Source organism: Ambystoma mexicanum, chromosome 4q, assembly GCF_040938575.1.
Source record: "Ambystoma mexicanum isolate Mex_15411 chromosome 4q, UKY_AmexF1_1, whole genome shotgun sequence".
Classification (NCBI taxonomy): Eukaryota; Metazoa; Chordata; class Amphibia; order Caudata; family Ambystomatidae; genus Ambystoma; species Ambystoma mexicanum.
In genome coordinates, this window is record NC_090928.1 from 997,913,160 (window position 1) to 997,930,897 (window position 17,738).

General features: G+C 50.6%; 1 protein-coding gene across 3 annotated transcripts in view; it reads left to right on the forward strand.

Moving 5' to 3' along the window:
- The window catches only part of CENPF (centromere protein F), a 1,250,680-nt gene that overhangs the window by 552,657 nt on the left and 680,285 nt on the right, over positions 1 to 17,738 (forward strand). For all 3 annotated transcript variants that reach the window (XM_069608564.1, XM_069608566.1, XM_069608565.1), the window contains one exon: positions 7,862 to 7,997. In XM_069608564.1, the coding sequence (XP_069464665.1) occupies positions 7,862 to 7,997 (136 nt within the window). The remainder of the gene's footprint in view (positions 1 to 7,861; positions 7,998 to 17,738) is intronic.

Genomic DNA, 17,738 nt, shown 5'->3' on the forward strand with positions numbered 1-17,738 from the left:
AGGCCAAGCGAATGATGAGAAATACAGCCGATCGGGTGTTATCACTCGATCGACACGGCTCCAGAGGGCGGGGCTGTCAGAGCGGCTGCGAGGTCTGATGTAACTCTGGTTCAGCCCCCTTCCTTGCAGGGAAGGAGCCGGCAGAACAGCTGAGATGAGCTGCGGAGCTCTGCTCCAGGCCCCATTGGGGCGGGGCCTGCCCAGAAACCTTCCGAGAAGTCAGACCGGCTGAGAGGCTCAGTGTGGTGAACGAAAGGACCGCAGTGAATCAGCTGGTACGTGTGGTGCGAGGAGGGGCCGGTTTCGGTTTTGCCCGGAAGCACCCGGCGAGAGACTGAGAGACAACACGAAAGGTGAGAAGCTTGTTTTGCTGAATGAACGGCCGAATTGAAAGCTAGAATGAAAGAAAGAAGAACAAAGAGGGGGGGGGGGAGAGAGAGAACTAATACAGGAAAACAGAGAACATCTTCATGAATTACTGCTTATGGGGAAAACTATCAATAGCAAATAAGCTGGACTGCAATCCGTCATTAACCCCTCAGGTGCCGCACCTTCTGCCACGCAAAAGATTGAAAGGGAAATTTACAAGGAAGGCAGTCATTGATTTGGCTGGATTAGTTGTGAAAGGACATGAACGTGTAAAAACAAAGGCCTAAAGGCCTAAAGACTTTTTCTTTAACAAGCACCCCAGTCACCGGACATACCAAAGCAGAGAAAGACTGGCTGACAAAGTACAGAGTCAAAGACAGCAAAAGAACTGTTGAGTAGTTGGTTATTAAAGTTACGGAAGTTAGATTAATAAACACAGTTCAAGTCAATCTGAGTACTGAGTTGTCTATATCCATCTGCTCTATCACAACGCTCTGCTTTTCTTTTTGTTTATTCAAATGTATGACCAATCACCAAGCTGTCTGTAACCTCGCTGTGATACCTCAGGGTCTGGGCGTGTAACAAATGAAATAAATTAACATTGAAGGTAAGTCGGACCCCGGCCCCAGAAAGCCTTGTGAACAATGCAGAGGGTCTTGAAATTGATCCTTCCACCCACCTGGAGCCAGTGAAGGGACTTCAGCACCGGAGAGATGTGGTCCCTGGGCTTGAGGCTAATGATAAGTCTTATGGTTCTGTTCTGGATGAGTTGAAGAGGGCGCAGGGCAGAAGCAGGGAGGTTCAGGAAGAGGCTGTTGCAGTATTCCAGCCAAGAGAGAACCAAAGCTCTGGAGAAAGTGAGCTGCTGGGGGAAAGTGAGGAAAGGTAGAGTGCCTCTGAGGAGGTGTAGTTGATAGACATTTTTGAGATGTCAGAGGAGAAGGAGAGAGTGGAATCGGAGATGACCCCAAGATTTTTGGCCTCGCAGGTGGGAGACGAGGAGTTTTTGCCAAGGATTCCCAGCATGACTGGGAATATTCATGAGCATGTGAATGCACACAAGACCCATGCTGGAGACCAAGAGTTACAGGTAACTAACTTGTACCTTCCTCCAAAGGGCTTGTTAAAACTTGCTCTGGAGTACCAGCAATTCTTCCCTGTCCTACGATGTTATGAAGATTATCTCCAGATAGCTTTTGTTCTCTAGGATCCTCTTTAATCCTGGTTGGATTATCACTGTAAGGAGGGAGTTTCCTCCCGATGCACTCCTGATTTTCACACCTTTTGGATATCACTGCTGTGACGCGGGAGGTCACTCCCGAGATTCTCTTGACTCTTGGTTCTCTGGGTATAACTACTGTGATGAGGGAGATCACTACAAGGCAACCTCCACCCCCTGTGTTTCATTGGTAATTACTGTGCCAAGGGAGATTACTCCCGATGCAATTTCCACTATCTGTGTCTTCTTGGTAAATATTGTGACAAGGGGAATTTTTGGTGAAGGGACTTACAGTGGATGATGGAATGTGGAATGTAGGCGAGGGAATGTTTATGCAAGTGATGCCTCAAGGTTCTTTTGAATTCAGTTGGAGAGCTGTAACAGAGAGGGGAGGCTGTGCTGAGGGTTGTTACCAGAAAATGTAATAAATACTCTAATAAAGCACTACTTCTTATGCAACTTCCAGTCTCCAATCTCCCTGGACCCCACCCGGGTTCCCCCGCAATTTACCTTGTTTGTGCTCGGAACATGTGTCCTTGTTCTTACCGGGTGGTTTGCTATTCGCTCGTCGTTTTCTCCTGGTTCACCTGTCGTTGTTGGACCTAGTGGTCCATCTCCCAGAAATCACGTCACCGCCTAGACTTCCCCAACACTGGAGTGAGTTGGCTCTCTGCTGGCTCATGCAAGTCTTCTGCTTCTTCCACTCTTCAGCATCCTCTCTTCCAAGGACCAGTTTGTCTAAATAGCTGACAGGGTCCCGGGTTCGAACTTCGGGCTTTGCTGTCTCCTTGCTGGCTTTACGTCTCTTCCTTCAGTCCTTTCTCAGTTTTTCTCTCTCCTAGCTGGGCCAGTCCCAACGCAGCAACCGGTTTTTGGTTGTTTGCATGATTTACTCTACATGGCCACCTCTTCCCAGTGCTCTTAAAAAAAGGTGTGCCATTATTCTTGTTCTTCCTTTTCTCAGTGGTGTCAATTCTTAAGGAAGGACGGTTGTGGCAATGTTACAGTAACACACAGTAGTACTTTCAGTTGAACTTTGCAGACTTTAGCGTTTTTAAAGGTGCAAGGGCAAGAGGATTGGGGAGTTCCTTCACGGAACAGGCGTCCTTATCCCCAAGAAGGGAGTATCTCCCTGGGAGGTCCCGCTTTCCACGACCCCTAGGGGGACTATTGGGTAGCAGCCTCGCCTCCCTAGCCTCACAGGGAAGGGCTCCCTACTGGGGAGAAGCAACAGGATCCCATGAATTGTCACACACTGCAGTGGTGGGACAAGCAATAGTGTATATCCTGCATTCCCTACACCACGCCTCTATCTCAATCTGCACGCGTCCAGTGATCATGTACAATGATCAAGTGGAAGTTCTGCATGCAGCCATTAACACCTCAAGACCCTCTTCTTAGTGGTCTGTCCTCAAGAGCCATGCATGGAAGTTGAGACTCTGCGTTCGGGTTTAGCACCAGAGCATCTGACTGGGAAAGTAGGTCCGGCAGCCGGTGAGATGGGCAGAGGGTGAAGTCCAGTAGCTCAGAGTACCATGTTCTCCTCGCCCAGTCCGGGGCGATCAAGATCATGGTGGCTTTGAAACCTCCTGAGAACCGGATATATGTGATTTCCCCGAATTGAGTTCACCTAAAGGTGAAATCGTCGATTCTGTTATGCACGGGGTGACCCTCTCCCCACGCTCCAACACCCCTCCCCGCCTTATCCTGTGCCCTTACACCACCCCATCTGTTTTAAAATGTACCCACTTACCCTACCAAATTGGAAGACATTTTTTCTCATTTTGTCCCCTAGTACACCCTTTGCTGGGAATTCTCTCAAGCAGAATTGTCTGCACTTTGCATTGGCCCTCGCGGCAAACGGATCTGTCAGCGTACCCCACCGGGTGAAGATCTCATTGAGAACTTCCTTGGCACACTTCCCACTCGTGTGAGACCGAGCTTTGCCTGCAAAGAGCGTCTGCCAGATTGTTCTCCCCGCCCCTGTTAGATGGCTGGCCGAAGCAGAGATCCGGTTCTCTAGCAACCAGAACCATGGCTGTAGGGCCACCCTACATAGGGGCAGGGACCGCATACCCCCCTGCTTGTTGAGGTAGTGCATGGAATGAGGACGCGTTGCCCCTTGAGGGACGGCGCATCAGGGCAAACAGATCGCTCGCAACTCCAGCCTGTTGATATTCCCCTGGCATTCCATTGACAACCAAAGGCCACTAACCTAAAGATCCCTGTGGTGAGCACCCAAAATCTTCAGGAACGCATCCGTGACCACCTGGCTTGACCTTCCCCACCCGTGTGTCCAGGACTTTGATGAACTGGAGCTTCTGTATTTGTGTTACATGGGACTCATGGAAATTCAGGCAGTAGCCCAAACCCTGAAGCAGAGAGCAGGTTTCCTTGAGCTGAGTCGATACCTGCTCCAAAAACCTTCCTCAGATCAAACAGCTGTCCAGGTATGGGAATATGCAGACACTGTATCTCCTGGGGTGCGTCGCCACCACTGCCATCAGATCCGTGAAAACCCTGGGTACAGAGGTTAAGCCAAAGGGTAGCACCTTAAACTGATGCTTCAGATGGCTCGGTACATGGAAATAAGCATCCTGATGGTTCAGCAACACCAACTACTCTTAAAGCCTGGGGAATTTCTTTCAACGTCGCCATTCTGATCTTGTCCTTCCTCAGGAACTTGTTAAAGGGCCTGAGATCCAGGATAGGACTGAGTTATCCTTCTTTTTTAGGTACGAGAAAGGAACAAGATTACTAGCCTGATCTTCTATCCTCTGGTGGCACTTCTTCCACAGCTCCCCTCAATAACCGGTTCCACCTGGAGCTCCTTTTCTGGTTGATGTGGTGGGGGAAGGTGGGCTGTCTGATGGTTTCCTTAGGAATGGTAGACAGTAACCCCATCTGACTAACTTCAAGGCCAATGAGTCGGAGGTTATCTCCCTACACATGTCCAAGTGCTCGAAGATTCTCCCTCCAAACGGAAAATAATATAGGGAGAATTCAAAGGGGCTTAGTGGGCGCTGCCACGGTCTGCTGGCCCCTAAAGCCACCTCTGTCTCGTCCGGGACGTGACAACCGCTTCTGCCCTTGCCTGGCTTGTGGGAACTGTGCCTTTCTACCAAACAGGACATACTCTCTGTAACCTCTACCGCTAGTTGAAGCTCAATGTCTATGCAGAGCTAGACCTAGTGACTTGGCAGCTAATTTGTAGTCCTTGAATTTCTCCAAAGACACGTTCCGAACAGATGCTCACCATCAAACACTGTGTGCATAAGTTTGACTTGGACATTAAGTGAAAACCATGAACTATGGAGTTAAGCCATCCTCCACAGTACCATAGATGTGCCCATGGTGCGGCCTATGCAGTCTGTAGTGACCAGGCCCCCCTGCAATGTTTGACATGCCACCTCTTTTGCCATCATCAATGATGTGCAAAAAGCCATCTCTCACCTCTCAAGCCGGGTGGTGCTCTGCAGCCCTCGCTCTGATCCTCCACAGTCCGTGTGAATACTTGACTGCCTTCAGAACCATGCTGCTTGAAGCGAAGTTCTTCTTGGCCAGGGCCTCTGTTTTTTGGGGGATTCCCTGTCTGTGGAAAGATTGAGGTGGACGTGGCCAGCCTAGAGCTTACTGTGGCGGCTTGTCCCTCCAGCCCTTCTGGCGTAGGGTGATATGATAGGAAGAGCAAATCTCTTCTAGTTGGTTTGTACTTCTTGGTGAGGTCGGCTTCCACATGGTCTCTGCCACAGTTTGATGATTGGATCTGAGATAGTGCCATTAAATGGTAATGCTCTCTTCGTCTGTGACCCTTTATCCAAGATATGTCAACTCATGCCTCAAGAGGGTTGGCAGGGGTGCCCAGGCATAAGGCTTTGACCACCTTATTTACAGTTTTCCTGTAATGAGCATTAGGTTGGCCATAGGCAGGAACCTGTTGCAAATCAAGGCCAGGGGACGTATCAAGTCGCGTTGATTTGTCCCAGCTCCCTTGCTAATTGGCTCAAATCCAAAAGGAGCAAGAGCAAAAGATTAGGTAAAATATCATACAGCCGCTCTCTGATTGGCACAATTGCATATAAATGTTAGGTTTTAGACTTGCCCTGATGAAGGAATTTGTTGTATTCCGAAATGCATTGGCACAATATAAGTCTACGGTTAGAGTGACTTATGGCAAACTCTTTCTCACTAAGAACACTATTAGTGGCTACTTGTCACTCTTTTCTTAAAAGAACTTTTTGCTTGATGGATAAAATCAACATTGAAAAACCATTACAAATTTGAATTTCGAAATTTTTCCAAGATTGGTTCACAGGAATTGTACATAGTAAAATTACAACTAACACAAAACCCAGTTTGGGATTTCAGAGAGCGGCTGTATGATTAGGTATTTTACCGATTCTTTTGCTCTTGCTGTTTTTCTGGGTTTGGGTGTCTCCAGACCTTTTTTAACCAAATCCTTTACATAGGATCTAACTTCCTAAAAGAGACTCATTACACCAGAGACCTTTAAGAACACCATCAAATTTCACTACCCCTGTGGTGCCCACTCAAATTTGCTTCCTTCAAATCAAAAAAGGAACCTAGTCTCCATCATTGTGAATGAACCTCATGGTGTCGAAGAACGTCGACTGAGATTCGGGATCAGAGGAGTGCTCGACCATCATCTGTCGATGGGATCACTCCCACAGAGCCTCTCTGCACTGGTGCCTCAACGGTCGGGCCCGCAATCAGCTTTGCAGTTGTCTTGGTCAAGCATGAGGGGGTAAGAGCTGACATTGTCACCTTGCCACTGGAACCTCTGGGCACAACTGATGATGCACTTGGCTGCGCCATCAAGACGAGGCTGTACCTGCTGTGGTGGTTTGAAAAAGCTATAACATTTGCTCCTTGAATTTCTCGCACTCTTGGGACCCGTGGCCAGGCCAGACTTACCGCACTCCTCTGATTCAGTTGTGTTTATACTGATGGTGTCGTCTTTTTGCGTGTGGATGAGGACGACAAATGGTGTGAACCACATCGGGAATGTGCACGCTTCCTCACCTACCTACGGTGCCTGTCTTTCCTTTTGGTGTGTGGTGTCTTTGGTGTCTTGGCCAGATGACCTGACGGACAAACACGCCAGTACTTCGATGGAGGCGACTAGAGCGCTAACTTCGTCGACCATTCCCTAAAATACTTCGGGTTCATCTTCTGACAGGAAACGCACTGCTCGATGACATCTTTCCCCACAGCACACGTAGATACCATGCGGGTCGGTGATGGACAGTACTGACAGCGTTTGGACCCCCAAGCTTTAGGGCTGACATCTCGACGAATCGTCAAACATTTGCTCTCACAAAGAGAATGTTCCGAAAGGCAGCGTGCTGAGCGCGGAATAAAAAGGAAATGAAGTACAGGTGCGCAATGTCATAATATATACAGGGTTTGAAATTTCCAGGAGCTGGGAGCGATTAAGCTTCTGGTTATAGCCAAAGGGGGGTCCTGGTTAGCTTGACACCAACACCTACCAGGAGCTACACTTCACTGCTCGCGCAAGTGGTGCCAAACGCACATATTAACAGTATAGATTTGAGAATAAGGGACAAGCCTAAGGGACATTTAAAGCATATTGTGTAAAATGCAACCGACAACAAGTTAAAGTTTGCATCTTGCGCTCATGTTACATTTGCTCGCTTTATGATAACTAGTGGTTTCCCAAAGGTAGCGCCTGCCTAACGGGTGATGCCCGATACCCAGGAGCTGCTTTTCGCTCCTGGTAAGCAAATCCCAATTTCGACCTCTGCATTTATGTTTGGCCAATGTCACGTCCCGAGTGGAGGAATCGCGCAGCATAGTCCAGAGGCATGTATGTCGAGTCATACTGCTCCTCCTGTCAAAGTTGCTGAGCAGCTGTCACTGGAAGGGTATCAACCAGATGAGGAATCTGAGGGAGAATGCAATCCATTGAAACTGATGTTATACCTGATGCATTAGGGAGGGAAGAGGTGCAACGAGAGGTGGTAGAGAACATTTGGTCAACAACACAATATGTAATCCAGACAGTGTGCTTGGTGCTGTCCCGCAGAGTCAGTAATATGTTGCATTGATCATTTTATCCACGCTTTGCAAAATTCACAGAAAAAACGTTGTATGTACTACGTCCAACTCTTAGGCCGTCTTTGACTGTTGGTGCAGCATGCAAAGTGATGTAACATACATATCTATACCACATGTCTTTCAAAATACATAGTTTATATAAATGTGCTTTAATAACGAACGATCTGTTCACAGGAGCTTAAGAAGGAAGGAAACCTCATAAGTTCCCAGTTTGATCAAAAGTCCAGAGGAGCTGCCCAACTGGAGGAGGAGCTTAAAACAACCAAACAGCTTCTAAAGCAAAGCCAGCTACTTGCAGAAGACTTGACAAGTAAATGTTTCTTTTATCTACTCAATTTCTAAACTTTAAACAAAGAACAGTCACTTTTGGCTATGCACTGACATGTACATGTTTTCGAGTGACTGCTGTGGTGGCCGCAATTTTAAACAATATATTGTTAAACTCTTAATAAGCTTCCATTCAAGGGTGTAGCATTATATACAAAATGTAGATTGTTTCAGAAATGTTTCAGAAATGTAAGTCCATGATAAAACGGAAATGGCAAATGAAGTACGTTTTTTCACCACTTTGTAAACTGTTCCTTGGTGCTCTTGTTTCTGTACTTCTCCAGACCTAAGCTTTGTAGCATGCTGTCCTCAGGAACACATGGCATATTGACCATTTGTACCTTTAGGGAGCTGTGTGCCATTTATTCAGAAGCCCAAGACCATATAGATCATATTCATGCCCAATGACAAACCTGTATTCAAGTTAGAACACCATTGGTAGTCGGAGCACATCATGAAGGATACGAGTTAGGAGACTACATTGCAAAACATGTATCCACAGTTTAGTGTACAAAGTGTGCCCCATGTTAGGCAAGATTGGATGCAGTAACCCTGTGGGAGAATGCACCAGCCTTGTCCTCTTGGTAATCGGCAACCCACCTCTTGGTATAGGTCTGTACTAGACAAGTTGGTAGAGTGACTGAGCAGCCAGACTTACCTCAAGAGGGGTAAATGTGAGCTGTCGAGGTGCAACACCGAGATTCACAATTACAAGCATCACTTGCACTCAAGGTTTTCTTGTAAAATAATTAGCAAGCAGTTTTAAATGAGCCCTCTTCAAAAGGGGCAATATGCAACAATAGAAAATACACTTCATAAAACTTCTCAGATTTAAGATAAGTAGATACCCTTTTGGGTTGCCTCACACACTTCGTACACCCTGAGGTGACTTCAATTACTAGGACAATGGTTGGCATTAATATATCATTTTTTGTACTTAATGCAATTCTGAGGTTGTGGAAAAGGTTAGGGAAGGAATAGCATGTGAATACTTTCTAATCTCCCAATGAAGGCTCGATTAGATCTTTCTCAGCAATACAAGTTAAACTTATGTACCACCTATGAGGGACATATGGAACCAAAATCAATGGGTTAGAATAGTCTGTAGGGAGCCAGGACAGCCAAAGTTAATTTGAACAATGTTTATGGAGCTGAGGCACTTCTTTAGATGGCACTAAAGTCTTGCACTATGTTTTTAGACAGTTTGTAGCACACAATTATCACTGTTGGGCCACAAGCTATAAACCTTGTGAAGGGCAGAGCTGAAATCAACTGCAAAAAGCAGCTACTGCAAGTCTCCAGTGAGAACAAGCAAGCTACAGACAAGAGGTTAAGTACCCCCTCTGTCAAGACAGTACCTTAGGTTTGAAGAAGAGGATCCAGCTGGCTGCTGTTCTGGTTGCAGTCTTGCAGATCCTGCGTTCCTGGGCATCAGTCGTTGGGACAAGAGGGAGGACGCCTGGAGGACTCCTGCACTGCAGTTTAAAGGTAGGTGGTGGCTACAGACTTTCAATTCAGTGGCACTTTGCGGTTTCAACTACCGGTCAATAGCACCACCGCCGGTCTTGGACACTTGAGGGGCTTTCCTTGCTTCTGGGGTCCAGCAAGCTGGTGGGGTGGGTCAGGCTTTGGTCGTCCTGCTTCGGTAGGGTCCTCAGGATCTTCCTGGAGCTCGGGTCCGGCTTAAAGACAATGCACTTGATTTTGGGTATCCTGACCCCTGGCACGCAGTTCCAGCGGCAGCAAAGAAGTACAGCCAGCAGGGAAATGTCTTCCAGCACAGTTTGTCTTGGGGTCAGTTGGTCCCACCAACCCAAGGGACGAAGTCGCCTGTTCCGGGCTTCTCTAGTTGGAGCTTCAGCACTGCAGCAGGCCTTCACCGGGCAGTTCAATGGTCCAGGAGGGTGCAGCCAGCTTCTCTTCCAGTTTCCTTCGTCAAATGTTTCATTCAGAGGTCGACTCTGCCTTCAGTCCAAGAAAAGTCGCCTTTTTTGCAGGTTTCTCTCATTCATGCACAGCCTAGCTGTCGCTCACACAGCAGGGTGGCCAGCCAGTCACCACTGGGTGCATTCAGGTAACCAAGGAGACTAAGGACAGGCAGTTTTGGGTACCTCCCTCGCTTCTTGCCCTGCCAGACACACTGAAGCCAGAGGCAGGTTTCAGCCTTGAAGCCCACCAAAGGCAAAACGAACAAAAGGCTTAAACCTGGTTTGGCGCGCAGGGTAAAATCCAAGAAGGACCTCACAAGCAAGAAATGGCGAAAAAAGACGACCGGGGCCATTTTGACAAAATGGCCACCCATGGGTGCAATACTGCAGTTGAGGATTCAGCCTGCGGTAAAAATGCACAATGGTAGGAAAATTAAACCACTGCCACCAGCCATTAAATGTAGTGAGGGTAACATACATGTTTTTACATGAGAAGTAGGAAAAAGGAGCTACTAAGTAATCCCCCAGCACGTCCACATAAGATGGAGTGTACTGGACCTACATAGGAGAAACAGGTAAGTGAAGCTATTTTCACTCTACTACTCTTGGGAACAGTAGTTCACCCAAGAGAAAGTATTTAAACCTTATGAGAAATCCAAAGTACTTATCTGTGACACTGCACTGAAGGTGCTGTCACAATACAAAGGTAGATGCCTATGGCGTTTGTCAGACTCCAAAAACAAAGAAACAGATTCCAAATCATATTAAAATACGAGAGGGATTCCAAGATGGCGGGCGGTGTAGAGTAGACGGGCCGTCTGCAGCTCCCGACTCTGAAACGGTCACAGTGCGGTCCACCACTCCGACAGCTGTGTCAAAAATACCGAGTGGAGTGCTGAAGGTCCCGGCACCGGTGGGAGAGCAGTGCGAGGCGCGGTGAGGAGGGGACACCCCTTGAAACAAAGAGCCTGGCAATGTAGCGGCCTGGTGGCATCTCGGCGGACCAGTGCAGTAGAAGATCGGGCCGCCCGCTTGCTTCGCCACGCGGCAGACGCGTGGGGCCATCGAGGAGAGAGAGGGTGCCGGAAGGCCCCAGGGACCGTGCCTGCCCGCGGGAGCGATTGGAGGCGAGCGGCCGGGATAGACGGCCGGCAGAGGCGAGCGGTCGGCGAGTCCAGAGTGGAGTGGCCCTCTGGCATCGGCCGAGCGCCCGCCCTTCTGGTGGAGCTGGGGGGCGGCGTCACCATAGGCGGCGATCCTCGGAGGTCCCGCGGCCTCGGGTGGGCGCCCCTACCTCGGGGGCAACTCTGAAAGAAGACAGGCAGCGGCCCAAGCTTGAAATGGGAGAGTGGAGCGACCTGGAGCTCCGGGAAGCTGCGGTAAGCTGGAACTGCAGCGGGAGGCTGGTGGGGATCTAAGGGCCTCCGGACCAACGCTTCTGATAAGAAGGCGCGAGAGGAGGGGGCTGCTCAGGCTGCTCCACGGGAAGTGGAGGCCCTCGAGGAGGAGGGAGTGATGGCCTGTAGAACTTCTGTGCTGGGGTGGCCTCCAGAGCTTTAGTGACTGGCTAGTTTAAAGGTGCTGGCGCTGCATCTTGCTGTTGGCCCTACTGCAAAACCCACACCCGAGTGGGGTGGTGCTTGGAGATCGTTGCCATTGAGCCCATCCCGTGACGTGATCGCCTGACCGGGACACCTTTGGAGCGCGAACGCTTGGTGGCACGCTGGGAGGCGGGGGAGGCAGGAGACCCGAGCTGGGAGTACTGAGCAGCGGGCCCAGTGTGGAAGGGCTACCCCACGGAGCCTCGTCTGGCGAAGGGAGCACATCGGAGAAGGAGCAGGAAAGACAGGTACAGGGCGGAATCGGCCCCCACGCGGCGGCCCGCGGCTTGGTCAAATGGCAACGCGCCACAAAGGAAAGAGTGGGAAGCCCCTGCATCTCCTACGGGAACCTCAGGGCACCCTCCGCTCACTATGGTCAGTGCAGGATGCAGGTGAGAGCTCGGACGGGGGAACTGGCGACTTGGAAGATAGAGGTATGGCGGAGGAGACGCGGTGGGAGTTGCTTCCAGTGGCTGGACAGGATGTACTGGGCGAGATCCAGGCGCTCCACACGAACTTGGCAAAGATATTCCAAGATCAGTTTCAGATGATGAGGACCGATCTTAATGAGGATCTCGGGGAAATAAAGCGAGACCTGTGGCAACTGGGTGAAAGGACTGATCTTTTGGAAGTGGGCCTCCAAGAAATGGTAAAAGATATAACGGCTAACAGTGAAGCCATACAGCGCCTTGATGTGGCGACCCGGAATCTTGAGATCCAGATGGAGGACGTTGAAAACAGGTTGCGCAGAATTAATATAAGGGTGAAACAATTACCGGAATCAGTCTCGGATAGGGATCTGAAACGGGAAATCCAGGGCATCTTCGCGGACATTATAGGAGCGGCGGGCCCGGACGCCATTGAACTGGATCGCGTCAACAGGATTGGCAGGCCCGTCGGAGGGCCCCCCCTAGATCGAGAGATGTACTCGTCGCCTTTGCTAGATACGCTCAAAAGGAGGCTGTTCTTCAAGCCGCACGGAAGCGGGAACCAATAGTGTACAAAGGCCAACAGATAGCCCTATACCAGGACCTGGCTAGTATCACCCTAGTCAAGAGGAGGCAGATGGCTCCTGTGCTGAAAGTGCTGAAAGAGCGTGGTATCCTCTACAAGTGGACATTTCCATTTGGCCTTTTATTTGACTGGGAAGGCGTGCAGAAACGGATAACAACCACCCAGGAGGGAGCCGCTTTGCTACATCTTGACCTTGATGGAGACTCCTCGAGCGGGGTAGGACGAGCAGGAGATAACGTGCCACGGCACAAGCCGTGGGAGTGGTCCACGGTAGGGGGCAAGAGGAGGAGGAGCCTGAGAGCAAACAGTGGCTCCCCACGGGAAGGGGGTGGGGGAGTAGGGTGGGGGTTGGAGCTGGCATTGGGGGGAGCTCTTGATCGAGATTTTGGGGTGTGAGGGGTGGTGGACCTCCAAGGGTGCCAGAGGGGCACGGAGGAAGGAGGTGCAACATTTTGGGATCAGTAAGGGCAATGTGGCCCAGTAGGAGAAAGGAGAGGGAGCAGAAGGGGCATCAGTGGGGGGGGAGAGAGAGGGGGAATCCTAGCCCTAGGTGGAGGTAGGGGGGCGGGACTGGGCGGGGAGGGAGGAGGGGTGTTGGGGCAGGGAGGGGGCTTTCTCACCCACAGTTGGGGTTTTTGGGTGGAAAGAGGGGGAGGGCGGGGGGGGGGTCACTGGCTGCCAATGGACGTGAGGGGGGTATAGGGCTGGGCAATAAGGCAAGGAAGGGGTGGGGTAAGGTATTCTCCCCAAATGGTTGAGAAGAGCCATGGGATGGATCAAAAGGGGAAACAGCTGGCAAACTGCTTCACAATGCTGTCTTTAAGTGGCTAACGCATAATGTGAGGGGACTGAACTCCCCCCTCAAGCGCACAAAAAAACGGAGCTTTTCACTAAATCTCGGAAGCCGGACGTGCTGGCGCTGCAGGAGACACGTTTATCAAAGCGAGATCAGGGTCGTCTGCGCCTGAGGGGCTTCCCACTGATATTGTTTGCGTCGGGCCCCACGAAAAGGGGGGGTGCCCTGGTTTTTGGGAAGGCTATCAACTTTAGAACCCATGAAATCCTCAGGGACATCAATGGGAGGTACATTATGGTCAGAGGGTAGATATTAGGATCTCAATACACCATTGTCTCGGTGTATGCCCACAATGTGGGCCAAGATCAATTCTTGCGGGAGACATTGGGGACTTTAGAGAATTTTGCTAGGGGGCAGGTGATAATGATGGGGGACTTAAACCTCGCCTGGGATAGTAAGGGGGATTGGTCCTGACTCGACAGGGAACGAGGCGGCGCTGTAGCGTCTCCTCAGCTGAGGTCGAAATGGGAGGAAGCTGGGATGCGTGATGCATGGCGCGCAGTTCGGGGCGAGGAAGAGGGTTTTACTTTTCTATCGGACGTCCATAGTAAGCAGTCCCAAAGTGATTATATCTGGATCTCTGCCAGTCTAGTTGGGCAGGTCGAAACTGTGGAGGTGGGCCCCCTCGGAATTGCCGACCACAAGGTTGTGCAAATGCACATGCGGCTGGGGAGACGCAGGTCGGGGGTATGGAGTTGTAGGTTCCCGGGGGAGCTTCTTAGAGATCAGGTGTTGCGAGAGGAGATTGCAGATAAGATCCGGGAATTCTTCGAGACAAATACCAGTGGGGACACAGTCTGAGCGTAAGGTGGATGCCTTCAAAACGACTTTAAGGGGAGACATCATTGCTATGAAGGCGGAGAGAAGCAGGTTACTGAGGGGCCTGGAAACCCAACTGGAGAATGAAGTTGAAGAGGCAAGGGCGGCCATTCATGAGACCCCAACTAGGAAGGCACATAGGAGGTATAGGTAGGCGGAGGGGCAGTTGGGGATCTTGCGCACTAAAAAGGCGGAGGAGGCAATGCTTAGGGTTCGTCAAACATTTTACGCCAAGGCCAATAAGGCAGACTCACTCTTATCTCGTCTCTTGAGGGGACAAAGGGAGCAGAAAGCCATAACAGCAATTAAGGATGCGGAGGGAAAGAGACTCCCCAGACCGAAGGGATAAAGGGGAGACTAGTAGAATTTTATGAGGCGTTGTACTCCTCACAGGCTCCGTCTACTCAGCCGCAGAAGGAGTTCTTGGAGGCGCTCCCTCTTCCGAGACTATCCAGAGAAGAAGGCGAGGAGTTGGGCCGCCCAATCACAGAAGATGAGGTTAGGGCCACAATAGCGACGCTTCCCCTCGGCAAGGCCCCTGGGCCAGATGATTACCCGGCCTTCTTCTATAGGGCTTTCTCCCATCTCCTGGTCCCGCATCTAACGCAATTATTTAACACATTCGGCGGGGAGGGTGGTATCACTCCCTCGATGGAGGAGGCAAACATTTCTCTCATTCACAAAGCGGGGAAGGATCGGAGGAATGCGCCTCATACCGTCCCATTGTTCTTATAAACACGGAGGCCAAGATCTTTACCAAAATCCTGGCGAAACACCTGGAGAGGCACCTCCCTATCTTGATCGATCAGGACCAGTCGGGCTTTGTCACGGGGAGGCAAACCGCGGATAACATTCGAAGGATAGCCCACCTAGTGGAGAAATCATGCAAGACGTCCACTCCGGCGGTACTCTTGGCGCTAGATGCCGAAAAGGCGTTTGACCAGGTGGAGTGGTCGTTCTTATTTCAGGTGGTGGAAAGGATGGGCCTGGGTACGGGATTTATACAAATGGTTTCAGCCAACTATAGGAACCCCACGTCGCGCATCTTGGTGAATGGGGAGATGTCCCAACCGTTTAGATTGGGGCGGGGGACGAAGCAGGGATGTCCCCTGTCCCCATTACTATACGCACTATATTTGGAGCCACTCCTAGTGGCTATTCAGGAAGCGGAGGAGATTCAAGGCATACCATTTGGTGGGTGGCAGCATAAGGTAGCGGCTTTTGCCGACGATATGCTGCTCACCCTCACGAATCCTACGGTCTCCATTAAAGCGAGTATAGCTTTACTGACCAGATTTGGGGAATTCTCGGGTCTGCGAATTAATCTCCTAAAATCGGAATTAATTAATATATCCCTGGGAAAGCAGGATGCGATGGAGACACAGGCGACCTCCCCGTTCAAGTGGAGCCCAAATGGGCTGCGGTAATTGGGAGTCCGAATCACACCCTCTCTTGCGGGATGGTGCGGAGCAAACTATGAGCCTCTATTAGCGAACATCAAGAAGGATTTATGGAGGTGGGGTGCCCTGCGACTGTCCTGGCTGGGAAGGGGGGCTGTCCTCAAAATGGTGGTGCTTCCCAGAATAATGTACCTGTTCCAGGCCATCCCCCTTCCTGTCCCGGAGAGCTTTTTCCGGAGACTGGATGGGGCGGCCAAAGAGTTTATCTGGGAGGGGAAGAGGCCGCGTTTGGCCAGGCGGCTGCCGATGGCCACAAGAGAGGGGAGGCCTGGGTTTCCCCGATTTCCGCCGCTATTACGAAGCAGCTCAATTGAGGGTGATCAGGGAATGGTTTTCTGATAGCTATCTTAAGCACTGGGTAAAAATGGATAGGGCCTTGGCTCGGCATCACTTGGGGGAAGTACTATGGCTCCCACGAAGATTAAGGCCTTTGCATCTATATTGAAGTTCGATCACAAGGGGGGGTGGTAGATAACTGGGACAGGGCAGTGGAGAGGCGGGGGATCACGACCTTCCCGTCCCTGTTTACCCCAATTTTCAATAACGAGGATTTTACGCCGGGGGTGGAACACGGGGCTTTTGTACAATGGGAGAGAGGGGGCTGTAGAACGCTGAGGGACATGTTCAGCGGGGGAAGGGTAAAAACGTTTGAGGAATGCAAACATGAGTTCGGGGTGGGGGAACGGGAGAGGCTTCGTTATTTTCAGATCAGGCACTGGGTGTTGTCGGGGGAGTTAAGAAAGGCGGCAACGCGAAGCCTCACGCAGTTTGAGCGATTTCTCACCCATGAGGGCTCCAAAGGGCTAATTTCAGACTTATAAAGAAAACTAGAGCAAGCAAGCCCAGCACCTACATGGGCGTATATGAGGAGCTGGCAACAGCAACCGGGTCTTAACATGGGGCAGGAGGATTGGGGAAGGCTCTGGAAGATGATCCCAAAAGTGGCGAGAGCGACTCAACTGCAAGAGTCATGGTATAAATACTTGTATGGCTGGCATTACACTCCAGCACGCCTACATGCGATGTACCCGACGACTGAGGCAAGTTGTTGTAGGGGTTGTGGGGGAAGGGGATCCGCGGCCCCTATCTGGTGGGACTGTCCCGCTATCAAACCCTTCTGGAGTGGGGTCGCGCAGGCCCTCTCTCAGGAACTGGGGGAAGAGGCCAACCAGGACCCACGGGGAAATTCTGCTGGGGAAGAGAGGGCGGGGGGAGAAGCAGAGGAAAAGGGTAGGATCAAAGCAAAAGTCATCTTCACGTTGTCAGCGGCGACCCTTATTGCTCAGAGGTGGAAAAGCCCCACAACCCAGACAGAACAAGACTGGTTGCGGAACATCTGGGACATATCGATGGAATGGGCATCTTATGCGGTAAATAACAGGTTGGGGGACTTCCCGGCAGACTGGGGAGAGACACTGGCATATTTGAAAGGGGACTTTAGGGAGCAGTGGTGCCCCCAGAGACTGAAGCTTTTGGACAGTCATGGTTAACCGGGAACGGGCGGTCAGGCTGGGGGGGGGATCCATTGGCACTATGGTGGGGGAGGGGGGTGGAGGTACAGATGTTCTAGATTAGAGTTTGATTTGTATTTTTCTTTTCCTTTTGATGTTGATATAAAGATGAAAACAATAAAAAGAACTATAAAAAAAATACATGAGTGAGAAAAAGGTCTCACTCAATCCAGGATAGAAATTAAAAGTCCATAAAAATAGCTTGGGGTCTCTAAGGCTGAAGCGAATTGGAACAGAAATCAGAATTCTCCCTAACACCCCTTCCTCTCAAATCCTGGGGCAGTGAAGACTCCATCTCTTAGTATAGGATCTCCAATTCCTCCAAAGCAAGTCCATTATTTGAAATACTTGCAGGATCTGAAATAGCTTCCTACTTGAGCTCTTTGCTCCTCCACCTCCAACTCCTTGACGGTCAGGCGCTTCTCCAAGCAACGAGTCGGGGACAGATCTCTCTTCTGCTGGTGCCTCCCTCTGGAACAGCCTCCCTACCTCTCTGAAACCTGAGCAGAACCATCTCCAGTTCCGGAAGCATCTC